Source organism: Phalacrocorax aristotelis, chromosome 7 (genome assembly GCF_949628215.1).
Source record: "Phalacrocorax aristotelis chromosome 7, bGulAri2.1, whole genome shotgun sequence".
NCBI lineage: Eukaryota > Metazoa > Chordata > Aves > Suliformes > Phalacrocoracidae > Phalacrocorax > Phalacrocorax aristotelis.
In genome coordinates, this window is record NC_134282.1 from 41,638,729 (window position 1) to 41,656,165 (window position 17,437).

Sequence of the window (17,437 nt, forward strand, 5' to 3'; positions counted from 1 at the left end):
AGGTGTTTATTTCTCAGCAACTCTCTTCCAGTATGAGACAGAGAACATTTTATACCAGATAAATGCTGTTCTCTGAAGCGTGAAGAGTGCAATCAGTCACTGTTCCTGAGGGTTGGAAGCTGTGTGGTGTTTCGGCTCAATCTGATTTCGGCTGCAAATAACTTAGACTATACTAAGAGGACTTCTTTGCTATTTTTGCTGCTTTGCCCATGAGCTATATTATGTTGGAAGCCAGTTCCTTCCAGCGGGGACTAGTAGAAAATTGAAAGCTTCTTACAGTGTTTTACTGAGAAAGACACATGGCTTTCCGTTGCTGTGTCCTTACTCAGTGCTCACTGTGGCCATAAATGTAGCAGAAAGCTGCTCAAGTAGGCTAACTCTCAAAGAGTTAGAGAATTAGCCTTTAAATGGAAAAACCTCAGTTTTGCTATGAATTCAGACCAAATATTTGAATTAGATGTCGGGAAGCCTAGGGACATTCTCATCCCATTATCATCCATTTTGTAGATTGATTCTGAGGATGTCGGATAGCAGCTTCTGAATGTAGGAAAGTAAAACCACCTTTTTGTTGTCTTGTTTAGGATACTTGAGAAAAATTTCCAAAATCAGAAGCAGGACTATGAAAAGGAGATTGAATTGCTCAAGGGAGAAATTAAGATTCTGAAAGAAGAAAAAACTCAGCTACAACATCAAATTCAGCAAGAAATTGTCATTCAAGATGGCTTGAAAATGGAAGTAGGACAACTTACAAAACAAGCGCGGGTAAAGTATGACACATTTCATTTTGGAGTCTTTGCTAGATAAAGCAAGTAGGGAAGTGGGTGCTTTTTTATAGATTATCTTCACTAGTTTTTTTATCTCCAATGCATTTTTAGAAGAAGTTGTAGTTAATAAGCTGTAGTTCATGCACCACTATGTGCATTGTTTTCATGTAGTGCACAATACAAGTAAGTTACTGCTCGCAGAAATAAGTATGTTTTGAAAAGCAATTGTGCCTGAATATTTATACATTTAAATGTGTGGATCTTTTTTTCTTTACTTTTCCAAGAAAGTTTTAGTTTCTTAGGGGATTTTTCATAAATATAGTTGTTAAACTGAACCTGAAAATCGTACTCTCGTGTAAAGTCACATGTTTTTCTCTGAGTGCATTCCATGACACAAACATATATGTTTTCACTACATCACATTACAGTTCTGCTCTTATGCCTGAGAACCAGATGCTTTAAACAGAACACATTTTAAGCCTTTTACCATATGAACTTGCTCTTAATTATAATTTAGGATTTAAATGATACTCAGCCCTTGTCATTCACTCCTTGTCTCAGTCTATAAATTTTGTCTGATTTAGAAAATACCTGAATTGCAAAAGGAAATTGAACTGCTGCAGACACAAAAATTGGATGTTGAAAAGCAGGCCCAGTCACAGAAGCGAGAATTGAGGGGTAAGCTACATACTAGATAATTCATAGAATTTACCAACTACAGTGTGAACCAGGCCAGTTTAAATCAATTTCTTTGATGTTAGTTTTGACAAAAACCCAGTTCTCTTTACCATCCCATAGTGGTTTCATTCTATTCATACATTTACTTGCAAGGGGAAAAAAAAAAACCCAACAGGTTAGTTTTATAAAGTAATCACTGAATACTGACATCTGGGGTACCCCTTTGAAGGAACTTGGATTCCAAACACCTCTCCTTTGTGGTTAAAAATCAATACTAATAATGTAAACTTCACTTAGAATTTAACAAGTAGCTTGTAGAGACCCAAGAATATGGAAACAATATGTTATCTAGCTTTCATTCATCCTGTCTTTAGCCTTAGGTCCAATAAATGTCACATATGCTTAAATAACTTGCTGACTTGGGTTCTCTTTGGGAAAAGGTACTTAATAAGAAGCACTACCATTGTGCACTTTGTTTGATGCTGACAATGTTGTAGAGAAAACCTGTATCTGCAGCATTTAATGTAGTAACCTAGCACTAGATGACAAGTCATCTATACAACTCTAGCAGTTTTCCAGATTCAGAACAGAAAGATGTAACTTTGCATTGAAAGTTTGATGTGTTTAGAAAAAAAAACAGTATTCATGGTATACCTATATAGTGTACCTTACATGTCCAGAAGTAGAACTAAGTTCCTCATCATATTCTTGAAGTAAATCAGATATATTTACCGAGTACCTGGAAAGAACCTTGTAGATTTAGGAAGAAGCTGGCTTGATTTTTATAATCAAACTTAATTTGAAACACGTGGAGAAACTTATTCATGTAATAAACTTTGTTTTTTCCAGAAAAGATGTCAGAAGTTACAAAACAGCTTCTTGAAAGTTATGATTTTGAACATATAAGAAGCAGGTAATTTTGTTCTGAGGTCTCTTTTAAAAAGCTTAAGAAATGCATTTTGTTCACCTGCACACTAATGATACTGCCTTGTATTCTAGACTCTCTATGGAGGACTTGGAACATTTAAATGAGGATGGAGAACTGTGGTTTGCTTACGAGGGCTTGAAAAAAGCTACAAGGTCCGTTCAGTTCTTCAATATTTTCATAACTCCCAGCTGTGATCTAGAAAATAAACAGAAAGATCAGTGAGTAACTAATTTGATAGTGCAATACTGAACCTCTGTTTAAGAAATGAACAAGCATTATGTTATATAACTGGCTGATCAGCTTAAAATCACTTTAATCAACTTCTACTATGTCAGTGAGGTAAGTGTTTATGCATTAGGGAAATGTATTCCCTCTCGTATATCATGCATTACTTTCAACTCCCTTAATGCGCAGATGATGTAACAGAATGTCTGCATGTTATCCACTGTACTTTGTTTTCACTTTATATTAAACTTGACTCATTGCATTGAGGGCGTACTACATCTGCCATGTTCTTTCTCCTTTTTTTTAACAGAGTATTGGAAAGTCATTTCCAGTCTCAGAAAGAAATATATGAAAAGGAGATTGAAGGTTTGAGCTTTAAAGTTGAATATCTTAGTCAAGATATTAATCATCTACAAAAACTATTTCGAGAGGAAAATGACATAAATGATGGTATTCGACTTGAAGTTAGCAGGCTAACTTCAGAAAATCTGGTAAGATCAAGGTGTAGTAAGGCGAAGTATGTTTTGTTACTTAGTAATACAATCCAAATATATTTGTGGCACAAAGCCCTCAAGATCTTATGGTCATGTCCTTGAAATATCAAGGCTCAAACAGATAGGGCCATCTAAGATTACACATCCATACAGACTTTTTTCCTGCATGCTGGGGTAGTGATGCTAGGAGGCAGCCAACTTTACTGTCCAAGTATACGGCTTGTTGGGGCAGCCTCACAGAGGCTTCTTCCCTTTTCTCTTCCGTAAACCTTAACTGATATTTGATTCTAATCACAGAATGCCAAAATATCATTTCACAAACTCTGACTTGGTGTGTAGTGCAGACACAGGCTTTAGCATCTGCTGTTGATAGCTGGGGAGACACTGAGAGTCTTTAGAATGTGTGTGAACCCTTGTATGCTTATATGGCTGAATATTCAGATTTTATAAAAGATGTTTTGAACTTCAAAATGGTGCTAGGATGTCCATTGCTGAGCTCATACGACTGCTTTTTGCAGTTTTGCAACAATGCGAGGGACTTCTGAGGGGTATAATGACTTCTACAGATATATAGCTTTATACTGGAAGTCATGGAAAAACAAATATTTAAGTTTTTTATTTACACAGAATTTTAACTAAAAAGTGAATCAGAGGTTTAGCAATGACCAGGAAGTTAGCTCACCATATCTTTTTTAATACCTACGTAAGTTAAACTTCTTGTCCGATAACTATTTTTTTTTAATTATTTTTTGATCAGGTCATATATTTTTCTGATGGAACACTTTCAATGTTTCAGACTTAATGAAAAGCAGTTTTGTGATACCATAACTTTGTTTTGGTCAGTATTACAATAGTGCACTGTGTCTGTCTGTGATGGAGTTAACTTTCATTGTAGCAATCTGTATGATGCTGCATTTTGGATTTGTGGGTAGAACAGTATTGGTAACACAAGAGTGTTTTGGCTGTTGCTGAACAGAGCTTGCACAGTGTCAAGGCTTTCTCTTTTTCCTACTCTGCCCCACCTCAGCAAATTAAGCTGGGGGTGGGCAAGAAGCTGGAAGGGCACACAGCCCTGAAAGCTGACCTGAGCTGACCAGAAGGATGTCCCCTACCATATAATGTCATGCTCAGCTATAAAAACAGAAGTAGAGGAAAAGAAAGGGGGTGTTTGGCTTTATCTTGGCTTTATGTTGGCTTTATCTTGACCCAGATGTTTTCTTGCTTCTGCTCTTCCTATTCTCTTCCCTGTTCTGCTGGGGTGGGGAGTAGGGGAGGAGTGAGCATCTCTGTGGGTGCTTGGTTGCTGGCCAGATGGGGTCAACCTACAGCAACCAGCTTCAATTTTCATTGTACTGAGGCATGGAAGTTCAGAATTTAATTACTTCATTTTTTTCCTCTGTTGTCAGAGGACAGAAATTAGCATCTTTTTCTCAGAAGCCTCTTTAAAGCTATTTCTGTCTCAGGTTGCCATGTTCTACGATTTGGTAGTGAAAAACCAGATACCTGTGGGATTTATGGTGGCGACATATTTGTGGAGTTCTGAGGCTCTCCCCACCAGAGGGCAACTAAGCGTAGCAAGTTGCTAACAAATTGCAGGCAAGGCTTAAGAGTCTAATAATTTAGTACTGTGTAAAACATATCTAATACAAGGAAGTGCTATTATTCCAGAAGATAGTATATACCATATTATTCTTCTGCTAAGTGAAAAATACCTAAAGAAATATTTTCAAAACAAAGTTACTAAAATTGAAAATCTAAGGAGAAGTTACTTATAATGTTATTTCTAAAAAATTATTTTGTAACATAATAAGTTTTTTTCCAATGTTTATTGAGCTAGGGAAATGAAAGCCACTGTGCAATTTCCCTTGAACTAGAACAGAAGAATGGTACTACTGGGCCAGTCCAAACATTTAGTTAGCTCACTATTTCATTTTTAAGAGTGGCCAGTAGCAGATGCCTCCAGGAAAGTTAAACAAGTTAGGCAAACAGGTAGCATGTGCCCTCACAGTGTCCCCCCCGTCTTTGACTATTTGCAGTTAAAGGTATTCCAGTGTCATAGTAACTGTTGCAGACATTTGATAAGAAGGAAGGTGCTGAAATACATAAATATCCTTTTTCTCTAAAAGGTGATCCCAGATCTTAAACAGCAAGTTTCTGAACTTGAAAATCAAAAATCAGATCTTGAAAACCGTCTTCATGAACAAACTGTAAAGCTGAAAGGTAAAGTACCAGTATGGTCCCTAGTCTTACAGTTGTTTAAGATGAACATGATGAATTCCCTGTATTTGAATTTTTAAAAGTTGAAGTAATATTACATGATAATTTCATTGCCTTATTCCTTAATTTCTTGCTAGTAAAATGTAAGAAATATGATGAAAAAATGTGTGATGTAGTTTATATCTCTGTTATTAAAGAACAAAATATATGCAAGTGTGTGTATGTTTTCTTTTTTTAACCTTTTTCAGGTAATTCAGTTCTATGGTTTGGATGTCTGCAAGTGTATTCAGTAGGGATCACTTAAGAATGTATGTAATGGAGTATGCCCTTTGGAAATAATAAAAAATGAAAGATGTTTTGGAACATAAGGCATACTCTATGAGGTGGACTTCAGAGGGTGTTGAAAAATTCAGAGTGGGAGACAGAGGGAAAAGTTCTTGCTTCATTTGCTTATTTGGAAGTTCTTCTCAGTTTAGGAAAGCATACTTTGCTGAGGTTTCTGAGTCTCTCTAACTGTAGTGTCTTCCTAAACAGTTGATTAAAAATTTGCAAGTAGTTTTACTGTCAAATGCAAGAAGTTAGTAGTGTCAAAATTCCCTATCCCGTACAATCTTCTGTGTGGTGTGAGTAGTCAGGTATTTCTGTCATACATTATCCGGTATGTCATTCAATTTCATTAGATGAAACAAAATTATGAGTGTGAGAGATTTACTAAATACTAGTACAGAACAGTAAGCAAATGTGATTTTGTTGTTTTTCTTTTGTTTTGGGTTTTGTTGCTAATTATTATGGAAAAAATGAAAGAGATGTCTAATCGGCTGCATTACGAGCTAGAAGGGGATAGAACACAAAGACGGTAAATATTTTTTTTTTAAATGTAATAAATGTAATTGCTATGAGCTGGGGTAACAAAGTCACTTAAACTCTTTAAAGTACCATATCCAATGTAAGATTTGCCTTACAGCCTTGTGTACAGTTAATAAGTAGTGGACAAGTATGATACAAATATGCTTTAACAAAAGAAGAATAAGAGACAAAGCTTCCTATCTATCTATTCTTAGAACAAATGAGGAACAGAATGAGATAGACACAAAAGAAAGAGAGAGACTGAAAGTCACAACCCAAGAAATTGAGGGGCTGAGAAATGGTTTGTTGCAAGATGAAATCCAGGATGAAGTAAAAAGCAAGATAAAGCAAGAAACAACTCGACTTACTGTGGAAAATATGGTGAGGAAATGAAACTGTCATTAAGAAACTGTGCCTGAAATGCAGGATAAAAAGAAAGAAATCACGGCTTCATGGTATGGGCAGGATGTTTTCTCAGTTCACTGGGGGAGAGAAAAGATATGAAGATTTCATGTTTCTTCCACCAAACACAAGTAAAAGCACATCATAGAGCTCTTTGATTGGGGCAATAACATGTAGCAGTGGAAGACATTCTTTAATTGTGGTTGCTCTGAACTCACTGACTTTGATTATTACAGGATCTTGAAGAAAAACTAGACATGAAAGACAGAATAATAAAAAAATTGGAGGATCAGATCAAAACTCTTACCAAGACTATCGAAAAAAGTAAGATATTGTTATGTAGTTTTGGTTGGGGTTTTTTGTTTGTTTGTTTTTAAATACCAATTTGGATGTTCAGTGTGTGTTTGAAAGAAAGTATATTTAAAAAAAAGAAAAAGGTAGGATTTGGGGTGAGGTTAGAAATTTTAAAACCTCAGAAAAAAAGTGCCAGGGAACCATCAACAGAAATTATATGAAAGCCCTTTCCTGTACTTTTTTCCCAGCTAAATAATAGATGCATGTGGGACCTAGACTATATGATAAAAGATTAAGCTAGGGGCGTCAGGTTCTGTCAATAAAAGTTAATACACACCCTCACCCAAACTGTCTCTGAGCCAACAGAATGTTAGTTTTGCATCAGATGAGTCGTTCCTCCCATGACCTCCAAATAGTGGGTGGTTCGTGATTTGAAATTATTTTGTACAAAACTCTTATATAGCAAGTAATACACTTCAAAACAGGGCAGAGGTGACTAATGTTGAGCTATGTTGTTGCTGTTTGTCTTATTAGTGCAAGAAATTCCACTGAATCCAGTGAAACTAATAACATTAATTATGTTACTTAACTCATAACACTTGGAACTGTAAGCTAAGAACGTTATTGTGAACAGGGCCCATACTTTGTTACAGAGGAAACTGCATTTCTCCAATAGTTTGTTCTAACATGAATGTTAGCTTAGCTGTTTACCTGCAGGTAACAGTGCTTTTGTGTTTGACAGCTGAAGCTCATGTGCCAACATTGTCCAAAGAGTACATTGGAATGATGGAGTACAAAAAAGAGGATGAAGAAAGGATCATTCAAAATCTGATCCTCGGTATTTTAGTAACACTTCGAATTTTATCAGTAGTCAATGATATTCAGTGTAGAACACTGCAAGAAAAACTATTTCACTTATGTTCAAAGTTGCCTTTTTCCCCCACTCTTTTACTACCAATATGACTTGGAGTCTTTATATTGCTCTTTTTCTACTGCCAGTCATTTCAAATATAGATGTGCTTTATCTGCATAAAAATAATTTGTCTGACTCTATATAATGCTGACTCTATTATCTTTCTTATTATTTATTCACTTATAAAGCTATAAATCTCAAGAGCACTCCAGGGACTTGAATTTACTTTCTTCCTGGTCATCTACTAAGTCTGTAAGTCATTGGGCTTATATCCGTGTGTGATGGATTACTCTCCTGTCTGTCCTTTCCATATTATTCTCTTCACTGAAGGGAACTGTACTTTCATGTTTCTTTTGTAGAGGAATTTTTTCCTTCCTCTGAGTAATTTTACAATATCGATCTTACTGACAAACCAGCTTTTTGCATTAGCCCAACAAATTTTCTGTGTACATTAGAACCATTATAAACTACTGCTTGGAAACATCATCCTCCTTTTCCTCTCATCCGCTTCAGCCATGCAAATGTTTATATGTTTGTGAACAAAGATGTGTCATTAAGCAATGCCAGAATTTGCTGGGGCCTCCAGTGGATGGTTAAATGCAGATTGCTTTTTGAATTTGTCCTGTCTGGTGTAGCCCATGCTGACCTTAGAATTTGCTACCATATCCTATTACTCTGGAAAACTTAATTAGTACTCTTATGTGAACAGTACTGTTACAGAAGTTTTCAGAAACAAGCGATCAGTAATTCAATTATCAAGTGACTGATACTTGTCACTGACAAGTCACTGAAGAATTAAACCCCATACTGCTTGTCTTTTTCAGAATGATACATTGAATAATTGAATTTTTATATAATAAACCTGCTGACTTTCCTTTATGCAGATTTAAAGCCCCATGGAGTTGTAGTTAATACGATACCTGGGCTTCCAGCTCACATCCTATTCATGTGTGTGAGGTATGCAGATTATCTGAATGATGCTGACATGCTGAAATCTTTCATGAATGTAACCATTGATGGTATCAAAAAAGTTGTTAAGGTAGGAATTATGTTTGGCTGTACTGTACTTTTTGATTTTTTTTATTGTAACCTTTACAAGATGCATGCATAGTACCTGCGAATGCTCACACTTTTATTTGCTAGTATGCCTATGAAAGAATAATAATCATTAGTGACACACTTTTTGAAGTTTGTAGGAGTATCCCTGTAAAGCCTCTATGTAAGAGTCTACTGTGCTGAACACAGAATGCACATAATGCAGTAACAGAAATTGTTTTTATCTGAAGATCTTGTTGACAAAATCATTTGAAGTATTTTACATTTTACAATGAGTAGCTAATTAGGTGAACTGCACTGGTGCTTTCAGCACTAGTAAAAGTTGGATGGACAGAAATGAAGATTAGTATGTTTGGCAGCAGGCAGGTGTCAGAAGTTTTAAGAGGATTTTACACTGCTGTTCTACTAGTGTAATGTTGTTTTTTGATGTGTCATTTGGTACTGCAGTTATTAGTACCCAAAGGATTAAAGTTATGTTGCCAGCCAGTTTATGAACTTATAAACAAGAATTGTTAGCCTGTTCTCTCATCTACATAACAAATTCAGCTGTGTGAATGCTTTATTTTGGATTTACAATGCAATAAAACACCACGCTTTGTAGCACAGGCAGGGAATGGACTATGTTTTATGCAGTTGAATTTGTTGTATAGAGAATGCCTATAGCTTGTTCGCAAACAAATTTATACCACAGTTTATCCATTAGAAAACCTTGCACTAACATATCTAACAAAAATAAGACGTACCTACACATAGTTAGAATTGTGTTTATATGTAGTTCAGTTTCATTTGTGTATACAGGCATTGTTCAGGCTTTTTTGCAGGAAGGCCTCCGGCACACTACAACACTATACATAGAAATGTGTAAAACTGTTTGGTTCAGACTTATTTAGCCAGTCTGTCCTTTAAGAAGATTTAAACAGTGTTTACCACATAAAAGAGGGATCTTTGCTATATGTGTATTAGTCTGAAAACACAGCATGATTTGTTCAGCTATCATCTTACAGATGTTGTGTGCTCCTTCTGCTATATATGGGCTCTATGATACCAATTCTGGAATGATCTTAAGTTTAGTTATTAAATTAACTTCATGAGATGGTACCATTGTAAGATTGCATTACTTACAATTTTCAGGAACATTCAGAAGACTTTGAGATGTTGTCCTTTTGGCTTTCCAATACGTATTATTTTCTTAACTGTTTGAAGCAGTACAGCGGGGAAGAGGTAGGAAAGATGTCATCAAATGATTCCATTACTTTACTTGTGACACACTTTATTATCACTATTTTTTAATTTTAATTAGATTGATAATTATTCGCCAGCTCACCACTGTTCCTTCCAGATATTTAGATATTCATGTTGCTCTGCAGTGGTGTTATGTCTTACACAAATAATAACACAGTAAAGAACTAACAGATCAGGTGATATCAAGGAAACATTGAAGTGCTAAAGTAGGTTAAAGACATGATGTGGAAACTGCTGCTTAATTTGAACTCTTCCACAGGAGTTTAATGTGAGCTAGACTTCAGATGTCCAGCTACATATATGTATAAAACATTTTTATTATTTTATAATTGTGACCATTCAAACACCTACTGCTACTAAAATGACATTACAGAAGAAAACCTCAGGAAAGGAGCTAAACAATAAAATACCTATTTTTTTCCTTATTTCACTTACGCGTTTAAGCTAAGTTTTATCCTGAAATACAAAATTCTTCTAAATTCTTTTAAATTGCAAAGTCTTACTGTATTTTATTGCTAGGTTTTATAAATTTAGGTAGACTGAACTGAGATTTCATAGGCGCATAAGAATATAGTCTTCAGGATTAAGGTGAACAGGTACCATAAAGCCTTGGAATCACAGTCGCTGAGTGTTGTCTAAACAACTGTACTCCCTCTTGTGGTCATATCGGTAACATCTAAAGAGCGGTGGGAAACAACATTTAAACTTAATTTAAAACAGTCGTTTATAATTTGGTTGCAGCAGTAGGGAAGTTCTGGATCCAGAATTTAGAGTTTTAATCTATATTTGCAATGAATATTCAAGACTTCACACAAGTTAGAATTCAGTCTAGACTTTTGAAGTCTGAACTTTTCTGACGAAAAGTCCAAAAATGAGATTTCTTTGGAGCAATAAAATGTAAAAAAACCTGCATTTTGTCTTTTTTTTTTTGGGGGGGTGGGAGCGGTGGAGTGGGGAGTTTGCATTCTGTTTAAGTGGTCTAGGAATTGCTCCAAAGTTCATTGAAATCTAAGCATGTCTTTCCTTTGGCTTTAGCAGGCTTTATGAACAGAGTAAACATCAACATAAACTGGAAAATTAAGTGCAGGAAGCCCAGAACTGGAAACATCCATTGAAGTTAGCTGTCACTTTGACTCATTCCAAGACTGTGTTCAGCCAGAGATGGAATGAGTTACTCTAATACATAAAGTACATTATAGTAACAATTTATAATGTTATGTGATTTCTAATAATTATATTTCCAACTTACTTGTAGGAATTTATGAAGTGTAACACTCCACGTCAGAATAAGAACTGTCTGAAGCATTTTGATCTCTCAGAATACAGACAAATTCTTAGTGATTTGGCCATTCGTGTCTATCACCAATTCATAATTGTAATGGAGAACAACATTCAGCCCATGATCGGTAAGACAGTGGCAACCCCAACAGACTTAAATGTAGCTTGTGAAGTGTACGAATAAAGCTTATACATGGAGGCAAAGGATGGGACAGACTTCTTTCTCCTGTTGATTTATACATACGTATACCTGCATGTGTGTTTCTGCATGTATAAATTCCACTGAATGGTATATCCCCACAGGGTTTGGAAAGACTTTTTCCTCACAACGTTTGCTGGTGTGGGATAATGCTTTGAACTGATAAACATTCTAAAAGTATAAAAGGCTTTTTAAAATTCGTTTGCTCCAGAAACATTTGTCAGTATCTTATTTTTCTTGTACCATTTGACTTTTAAAATATCCTGAAAGTAGGTTTTGTTCAATAATCAAGTTAACATAACTAAAAGGAGCCTTAGGAGTGTTGGTCTTATCAGTTATTTTCTGTTTTCTTTCAGTACCAGGCATGCTGGAATATGAAAGTCTTCAGGGAATTTCTGGCTTGAAACCGACAGGGTTCCGTAAACGTTCTTCTAGTATAGATGACACGGATACCTACACAATGACCTCTATCCTGCAACAGCTCAGCTATTTTTATAGTACTATGCGCCAGAATGGCTTGGAGTCTGAGCTTCTAAAGCAGGCAGTGAAGCAGCTTTTCTTTCTGATTGGCGCCATCACCCTCAATAGTCTCTTCCTCCGCAAGGACATGTGCTCTTGTAGAAAAGGAATGCAGATAAGGTAAAGCCAGTAAAGTTTCAACAAGCAGTTGCTTGAGCATGAATTTTTAACACTTTTATGTAACATCCTTTATCACTAAGTCACTGGATGTTCTGTAACCATTCTACTGGAAGTAGCTAATTGTTTTTTGGTCTTTTTGAAAAAAAGACCTTTTGGGCTGAGCTTTCTCAGCATAACATATTACAAATTGTTCTTTCCATGGAAACACTAATGAAGGAAAAGACAGAGAAAATTACAGCCTGGAGTTTAAAGTCAGACATGTTTAGGATTCTTTCCATGCTAGTTCATTCATGATGTGATGAATAGTATTTTTAATTCTTTCTTACTGTAGTAAAAAGATGCAGCATCACCTGGCTAGCAGACAGACAAAAGCTGACTTGCATTTTTCATGCTCTGTGATGAGAAGGGCACTGAGACAGAGCCTTTGAGGGTTTAGATTGGGCATCATCTGTCCTCTTACAAGCACCAAAAGAACATGCTCTGAACTGTTTTGCAGAAGATACAGCTCATTTGTTCTACATTAGACAGTCTGCTGACTAAGGTGAAAGAAAATCAGTAAAGTCTTGAGCCATCTGGGAATATTACTAGAAGAAAGCTGCTTTAACCTTTAGGTCATCAGTTATAAGCCTGGCCCTGCTTTGTAATGTGCAAAGTTTGTTCTCATTTCCTGTATAAGCTCAGTTGTAAACTAATATTTTAAAAACATATAGTGATACAGTGTAATAGGCAATGCCAGTATATATTAGTATTTTTCTGTAAAAAACAGCTAAACTAATAACTTGCTTTCTATTATCCAAGCTTTAAGAAATAAAAAAATAAAAAGGATTGAAATATACAAGGGATTAAAGTTACAGGTCAATAAGCTATTAATTGTTTGATTTTTATGAGCTACAGTTATGGTTTTTAATTTAAAATGTAATAATTTGAACACTGCATTGGAGGAGCATTGCTTCTTTAGAAGCCTGCTAGTTAGGGGGGAACCTGACGTTTCTGTTGTCTGTTCATGGTTTAACCCAGATGTAATATCAGCTACTTGGAAGAATGGCTTAAGGACAAGAATCTTCAAAGCAGCAATGCCAAAGAAACTTTGGAGCCTCTATCTCAAGCAGCCTGGCTCCTTCAGGTCAAAAAGATCACAGATGATGATGCCAAGGAAATATGTGAACACTGCACATCTCTTTCTACTGTGCAGGTAATGAACCATCTGTTTTCTTCCAGCAGCACCAATTGCAAAATCTTAGCTATCTAAAATAATTTGTTGCAAATAGCTATTGGCCATTCATTAGATAAAAATAACATTCCTCAGCATTCCACATCACCACTTGTTAAACTGAATTTTTTAAATTCCTTATTCCTGATTGGTAGCACTTCAACTGCTCCCGTGGTGAATACTTGCCTGCTTTGTTCTATCCCATGTTTTTATTCCACAATGTATTTTCTTTACTTTGTCACAGGCTTTTTTTGTTGTTTCCCTTAATTGATTCAGCTTTTTCTGCATCTCCTTGATCCTGCTGACATCTCTGGAAATGAGTCATAGCAACCATCATATATGTAACAACTCATTAGGTGACAGTCAAAATTCTCTCTTTATTGTAAAATTCTTTACTGAAACTTCCATTAAATATCAGTAAATTAATGCTTTCTTCTTTTTGACTTCTCACTTGTTGTGACATACTAAAATAGTCTTTTGTAATTTGAACAGATAGTTAAGATCCTCAACTCATACACACCGATAGATGATTTTGAGAAAAGAGTGACTCCATCATTTGTTCGTAAAGTCCAGGTAAGAGCTACAACTATATCACATATTCAAGTTACAGGATACTTCATACATGCAGTTTTTGATGCTATGTAGTTACACTTGACCTTTACGTCGTATTATTACTAAGTTGCTCAGCTTCTAGACATTTGGAACTGATCAAAACAAGTCTCCTTAGCATCATGTAAAAGAAATATTTGCAGTGGGAAGCAAGCAATGTAGTGTTTTTGCTTTGATTCTTAATACAATGTTTCTTACTCTTTCTGTTATAATTTCAGGCTATGCTAAACAATCGTGAGGATCTTCCACAGTTGATGCTCGATACCAAATATCTCTTTCAAGTGACGTTTCCTTTCACCCCCTCTCCACATGCCTTGGAAATGATACAAGTCCCCAGCAGCTTCAAACTTGGCTTTCTCACAAGGGTTTAATAAAACCAATGCATTGGTATTTCCTTAGAGACTATATAAAGACAGACTTCCATGGTTCATTTTTCCAGCTGGTGGATAGTATGGCAGCTTGCAGTGAATTAAACTATAAAAAACTTGTTCTTCAGTCAAGACTTAAAAAGTAGGAATAATTCCAGCTTGTGTGATTTCATTCTCTCTTTTCTTACTCTTCTTCCTTCATTGCAGTCCTGCAATGATGACTTAATATCATCAGCTGGACACAAAGCTAACTGTGCAGTTTTTTAGCCCAAACTTGACAAGAAAAGCATTTATCTGACAAGTTTGCGTTGGTGCCCTGTCAGTACCAGCCAGAGGGGAAAACTGCCATGTGATAAACGTTATTACTTTACAATTTTCCTTGCCTTCACTTCCTGTAACAAGAATTTTTCCCAAGGTAATGCTATTCATCATTGCCTTGATACACTGGATCTGTTTTACAGTAGCTCTCACTCTTCTATACTTCTTACATCTATATTCCCTTCATAGAAGAATTCTTTTATAACAGTTCTTCCAGAAGACTGTAGTAGGAGGGAAGATCGACAGTTGTTTTTTAAAAAAATCAATAGCTACATTGAAACTGGGGAACCGAGATTAGTCTAAGGGAATTGCTGTTACCAACCCCCATTGTCTTTTTATAGGCATGCTGGCTTGGCTCACTGAATGCTTGCATTGCACACCAGACAGCTCTTCACCCAGGGGAAGGACTCAGGTGCTCTTCCTGAAGACAGATTTCAGTTTTGTTCTCTGCCATGACAAGTCTGGATTTTCATATTGGCTATTATAGTAGAAAAGTCAGATATAAAATTCACGTCATGATCCAGGTTTGAATTACAAGCTTGTTTCTCTGAGAAACAGGAGTCGTCATCTGGTTTGGATCCACCTCTAGCGCAGTGTGTTTGAGAATATACACTGCGTATGCACACATAGGCACGTCTTTCTCCCTTTCTTTTTTGCTGGTTTCCTTCTTCCAGTCCAGACACTGAGTAGGAGTTAATGCAGTTACCGTGGTGTGATCTTACTGATAAGCCAAGCTTAATTCCTTACATATCATCTTTATTTCTTTTCAAGTTGCAGGATCCTTAGAAGCAGAAGTGGTCTTTTTTGGGTGGTTTTTTGTGGGTTTTTTTTGGGGGGTGGGGGTGTTGGCTTTATTCAGCCTTCTCCCTGTAGTCAGAATGCAGCAAACAGTAGCTTCATTTAGTACTGGGCCCTGTCAGAACAACTGGAGAAACAGCATCCACCACACCACAGTGACTGTACTTAGAAATTCCTCAGTAAATAATGCTAGTTTTCTAGCTAGTCGATTAGACACAGTTATTAAAATTGAGCACTAAAGCTTTGAAGTATTTAAGGCATTCTAATTAATTTAGTTAATTTAGGTATTACAGGAAGAAACAATTTATGTTATTTTTTTTTATTACACAGTGTTAGTACTGCTTGTTTAATTTCACAGAAAAATCTGTAAATATAAAGAAGGAATCATTCTTGCTGTTCAGTATTCTTGGTGTTTACTATGTACAGTGAAATATTCATGGTGATATCCACAGAGATATATTCAAAATATATGAAGGAAAAATTGTGTGTTTTGTTCAGTAACAATAAAAGCTGTTCAGAATATCACAGATGTATAGGTAGACTAGTATTTTAATCTGTTAAATAAAGTGGCTTTTAAACCAATTTGTAGTGCTTTGAGTGATGTGATAGTTTTCAATGTGGGATCATTTGAAAGAATTACTTGGAACTGCGTGAACATCAGTGAATACTGTCAGTCTTTTATTGCACCATTTATTTAATGGTCTGGTTGTTTTGCTGTAACATTGTGTATCTTCCTGTCAGAATGGTATGCTGCCCTTGGCTCCTCATGAACTTCTGTAACTATTTTAATGCAAGCAAGTTTTGTTGCTATAATTTGTACGTAGCCTTTTTTTACAGTTAGCTGTAAACATACAGGGAGCTGTATGTCTGTTACCTGGGATGGTATGAATAAAATCACAGTCCACTCTTTTATGTCTGCATCACATAGAAATACCAGAAGGCATGTATGTCTGTATGACAAAAATTGCTGATCAAGGAAAATTTTTCTGACAATTTGATGCTAGGTTACTTTGAGAGGTTTGTGTGAAGTATGCTATTAACATTGTATGTGTTAAAAAAAAAAAAAAAAAAAAAGGTATTTTTTTAAAAGAAAATTCAGAATTATCATTGACTGCTGAATGCTCTCAGAAAGTTATCTTGCTTTTGCTGACTTTATTGTCTCTGTGTAGGTACAAAATCCTGTTTATCTGTAATTCTTCTAGATATAAGGAGCAGTTTTAGTGAAGGCAGATACATGAAAGAGGCATTACTGGGGTTACCTTTCCTAGCATGATAGTGATAGGAGAAAGATATTCAAACAGGAAAATGTCAAATGATGACACTTACTGCAGTGGGAACGCACTGAAGTGGCTTATGGAGAGGTGCGTAAGATGCTGTCGGCATCTTTGGATGTGTCCCGACGTGTGACTCCTGCAGTTTTTGCGTACAGGACTCAGTAGCATAGGTGGTCCCTTTCAGTCCTGTGTTCCCATAATATTCTAACAAAAAAGATTAGGACAGGTTACTTCTACCCAAGTGTCTGCTGGGTTGAGACCTAATTTTTTCTTTTTTTTTCCCCCCTCATTTTATCTCAGATCCTCTTGACTTCAAATGCAAACATCTAATGGCATGATTTCAGTGACTTCAGTAGAGTCTTAATAGTAGAAGTGACCTTCAACGCTTCTTAAATTTTTCAGAAGTGTTTTCATAAATTCCCCCCAAATTTTTTAAGAGTGAAAAAAAGCAGCAATTTTTAATCTTATTGATTTTTAAATTTATTTTTTTAAAACAGGTGAATAGTAAAGAATACTCAAGGAAGAACCAGCGTGGACACTAATCAATTTGTTTGACTTTTAAATTTCGTTAAGCATATGAGATAGACTTACCATTGTCAGTGCTTATCAGAATGTCAACTTGGTAGTTGGAAAAATCAGTCATCAGTCACCTCCCCAGTATGTTTAAAATTTAACATTTGGAAAC

At 35.8% G+C, this 17,437-nt stretch overlaps 1 protein-coding gene across 3 annotated transcripts in view; it reads left to right on the plus strand.

Moving 5' to 3' along the window:
• The window catches only part of MYO5C (myosin VC), a 36,663-nt gene extending 20,603 nt beyond the window's left edge, over nt 1–16,060 (plus strand). For all 3 annotated transcript variants that reach the window (XM_075100342.1, XM_075100343.1, XM_075100344.1), the window contains 17 exons: nt 582–762; nt 1,349–1,442; nt 2,292–2,355; nt 2,442–2,522; nt 2,906–3,086; nt 5,216–5,309; nt 6,111–6,162; nt 6,368–6,533; nt 6,791–6,878; nt 7,591–7,686; nt 8,646–8,800; nt 9,949–10,038; nt 11,315–11,465; nt 11,893–12,175; nt 13,193–13,367; nt 13,878–13,958; nt 14,213–16,060. In XM_075100342.1, the coding sequence (XP_074956443.1) occupies nt 582–762; nt 1,349–1,442; nt 2,292–2,355; nt 2,442–2,522; nt 2,906–3,086; nt 5,216–5,309; nt 6,111–6,162; nt 6,368–6,533; nt 6,791–6,878; nt 7,591–7,686; nt 8,646–8,800; nt 9,949–10,038; nt 11,315–11,465; nt 11,893–12,175; nt 13,193–13,367; nt 13,878–13,958; nt 14,213–14,365 (2,185 nt within the window). In that variant the 3' untranslated portion in view covers nt 14,366–16,060. The remainder of the gene's footprint in view (nt 1–581; nt 763–1,348; nt 1,443–2,291; nt 2,356–2,441; nt 2,523–2,905; nt 3,087–5,215; nt 5,310–6,110; nt 6,163–6,367; nt 6,534–6,790; nt 6,879–7,590; nt 7,687–8,645; nt 8,801–9,948; nt 10,039–11,314; nt 11,466–11,892; nt 12,176–13,192; nt 13,368–13,877; nt 13,959–14,212) is intronic.
• The last annotated feature ends 1,377 nt before the right edge of the window (nt 16,061–17,437 follow it).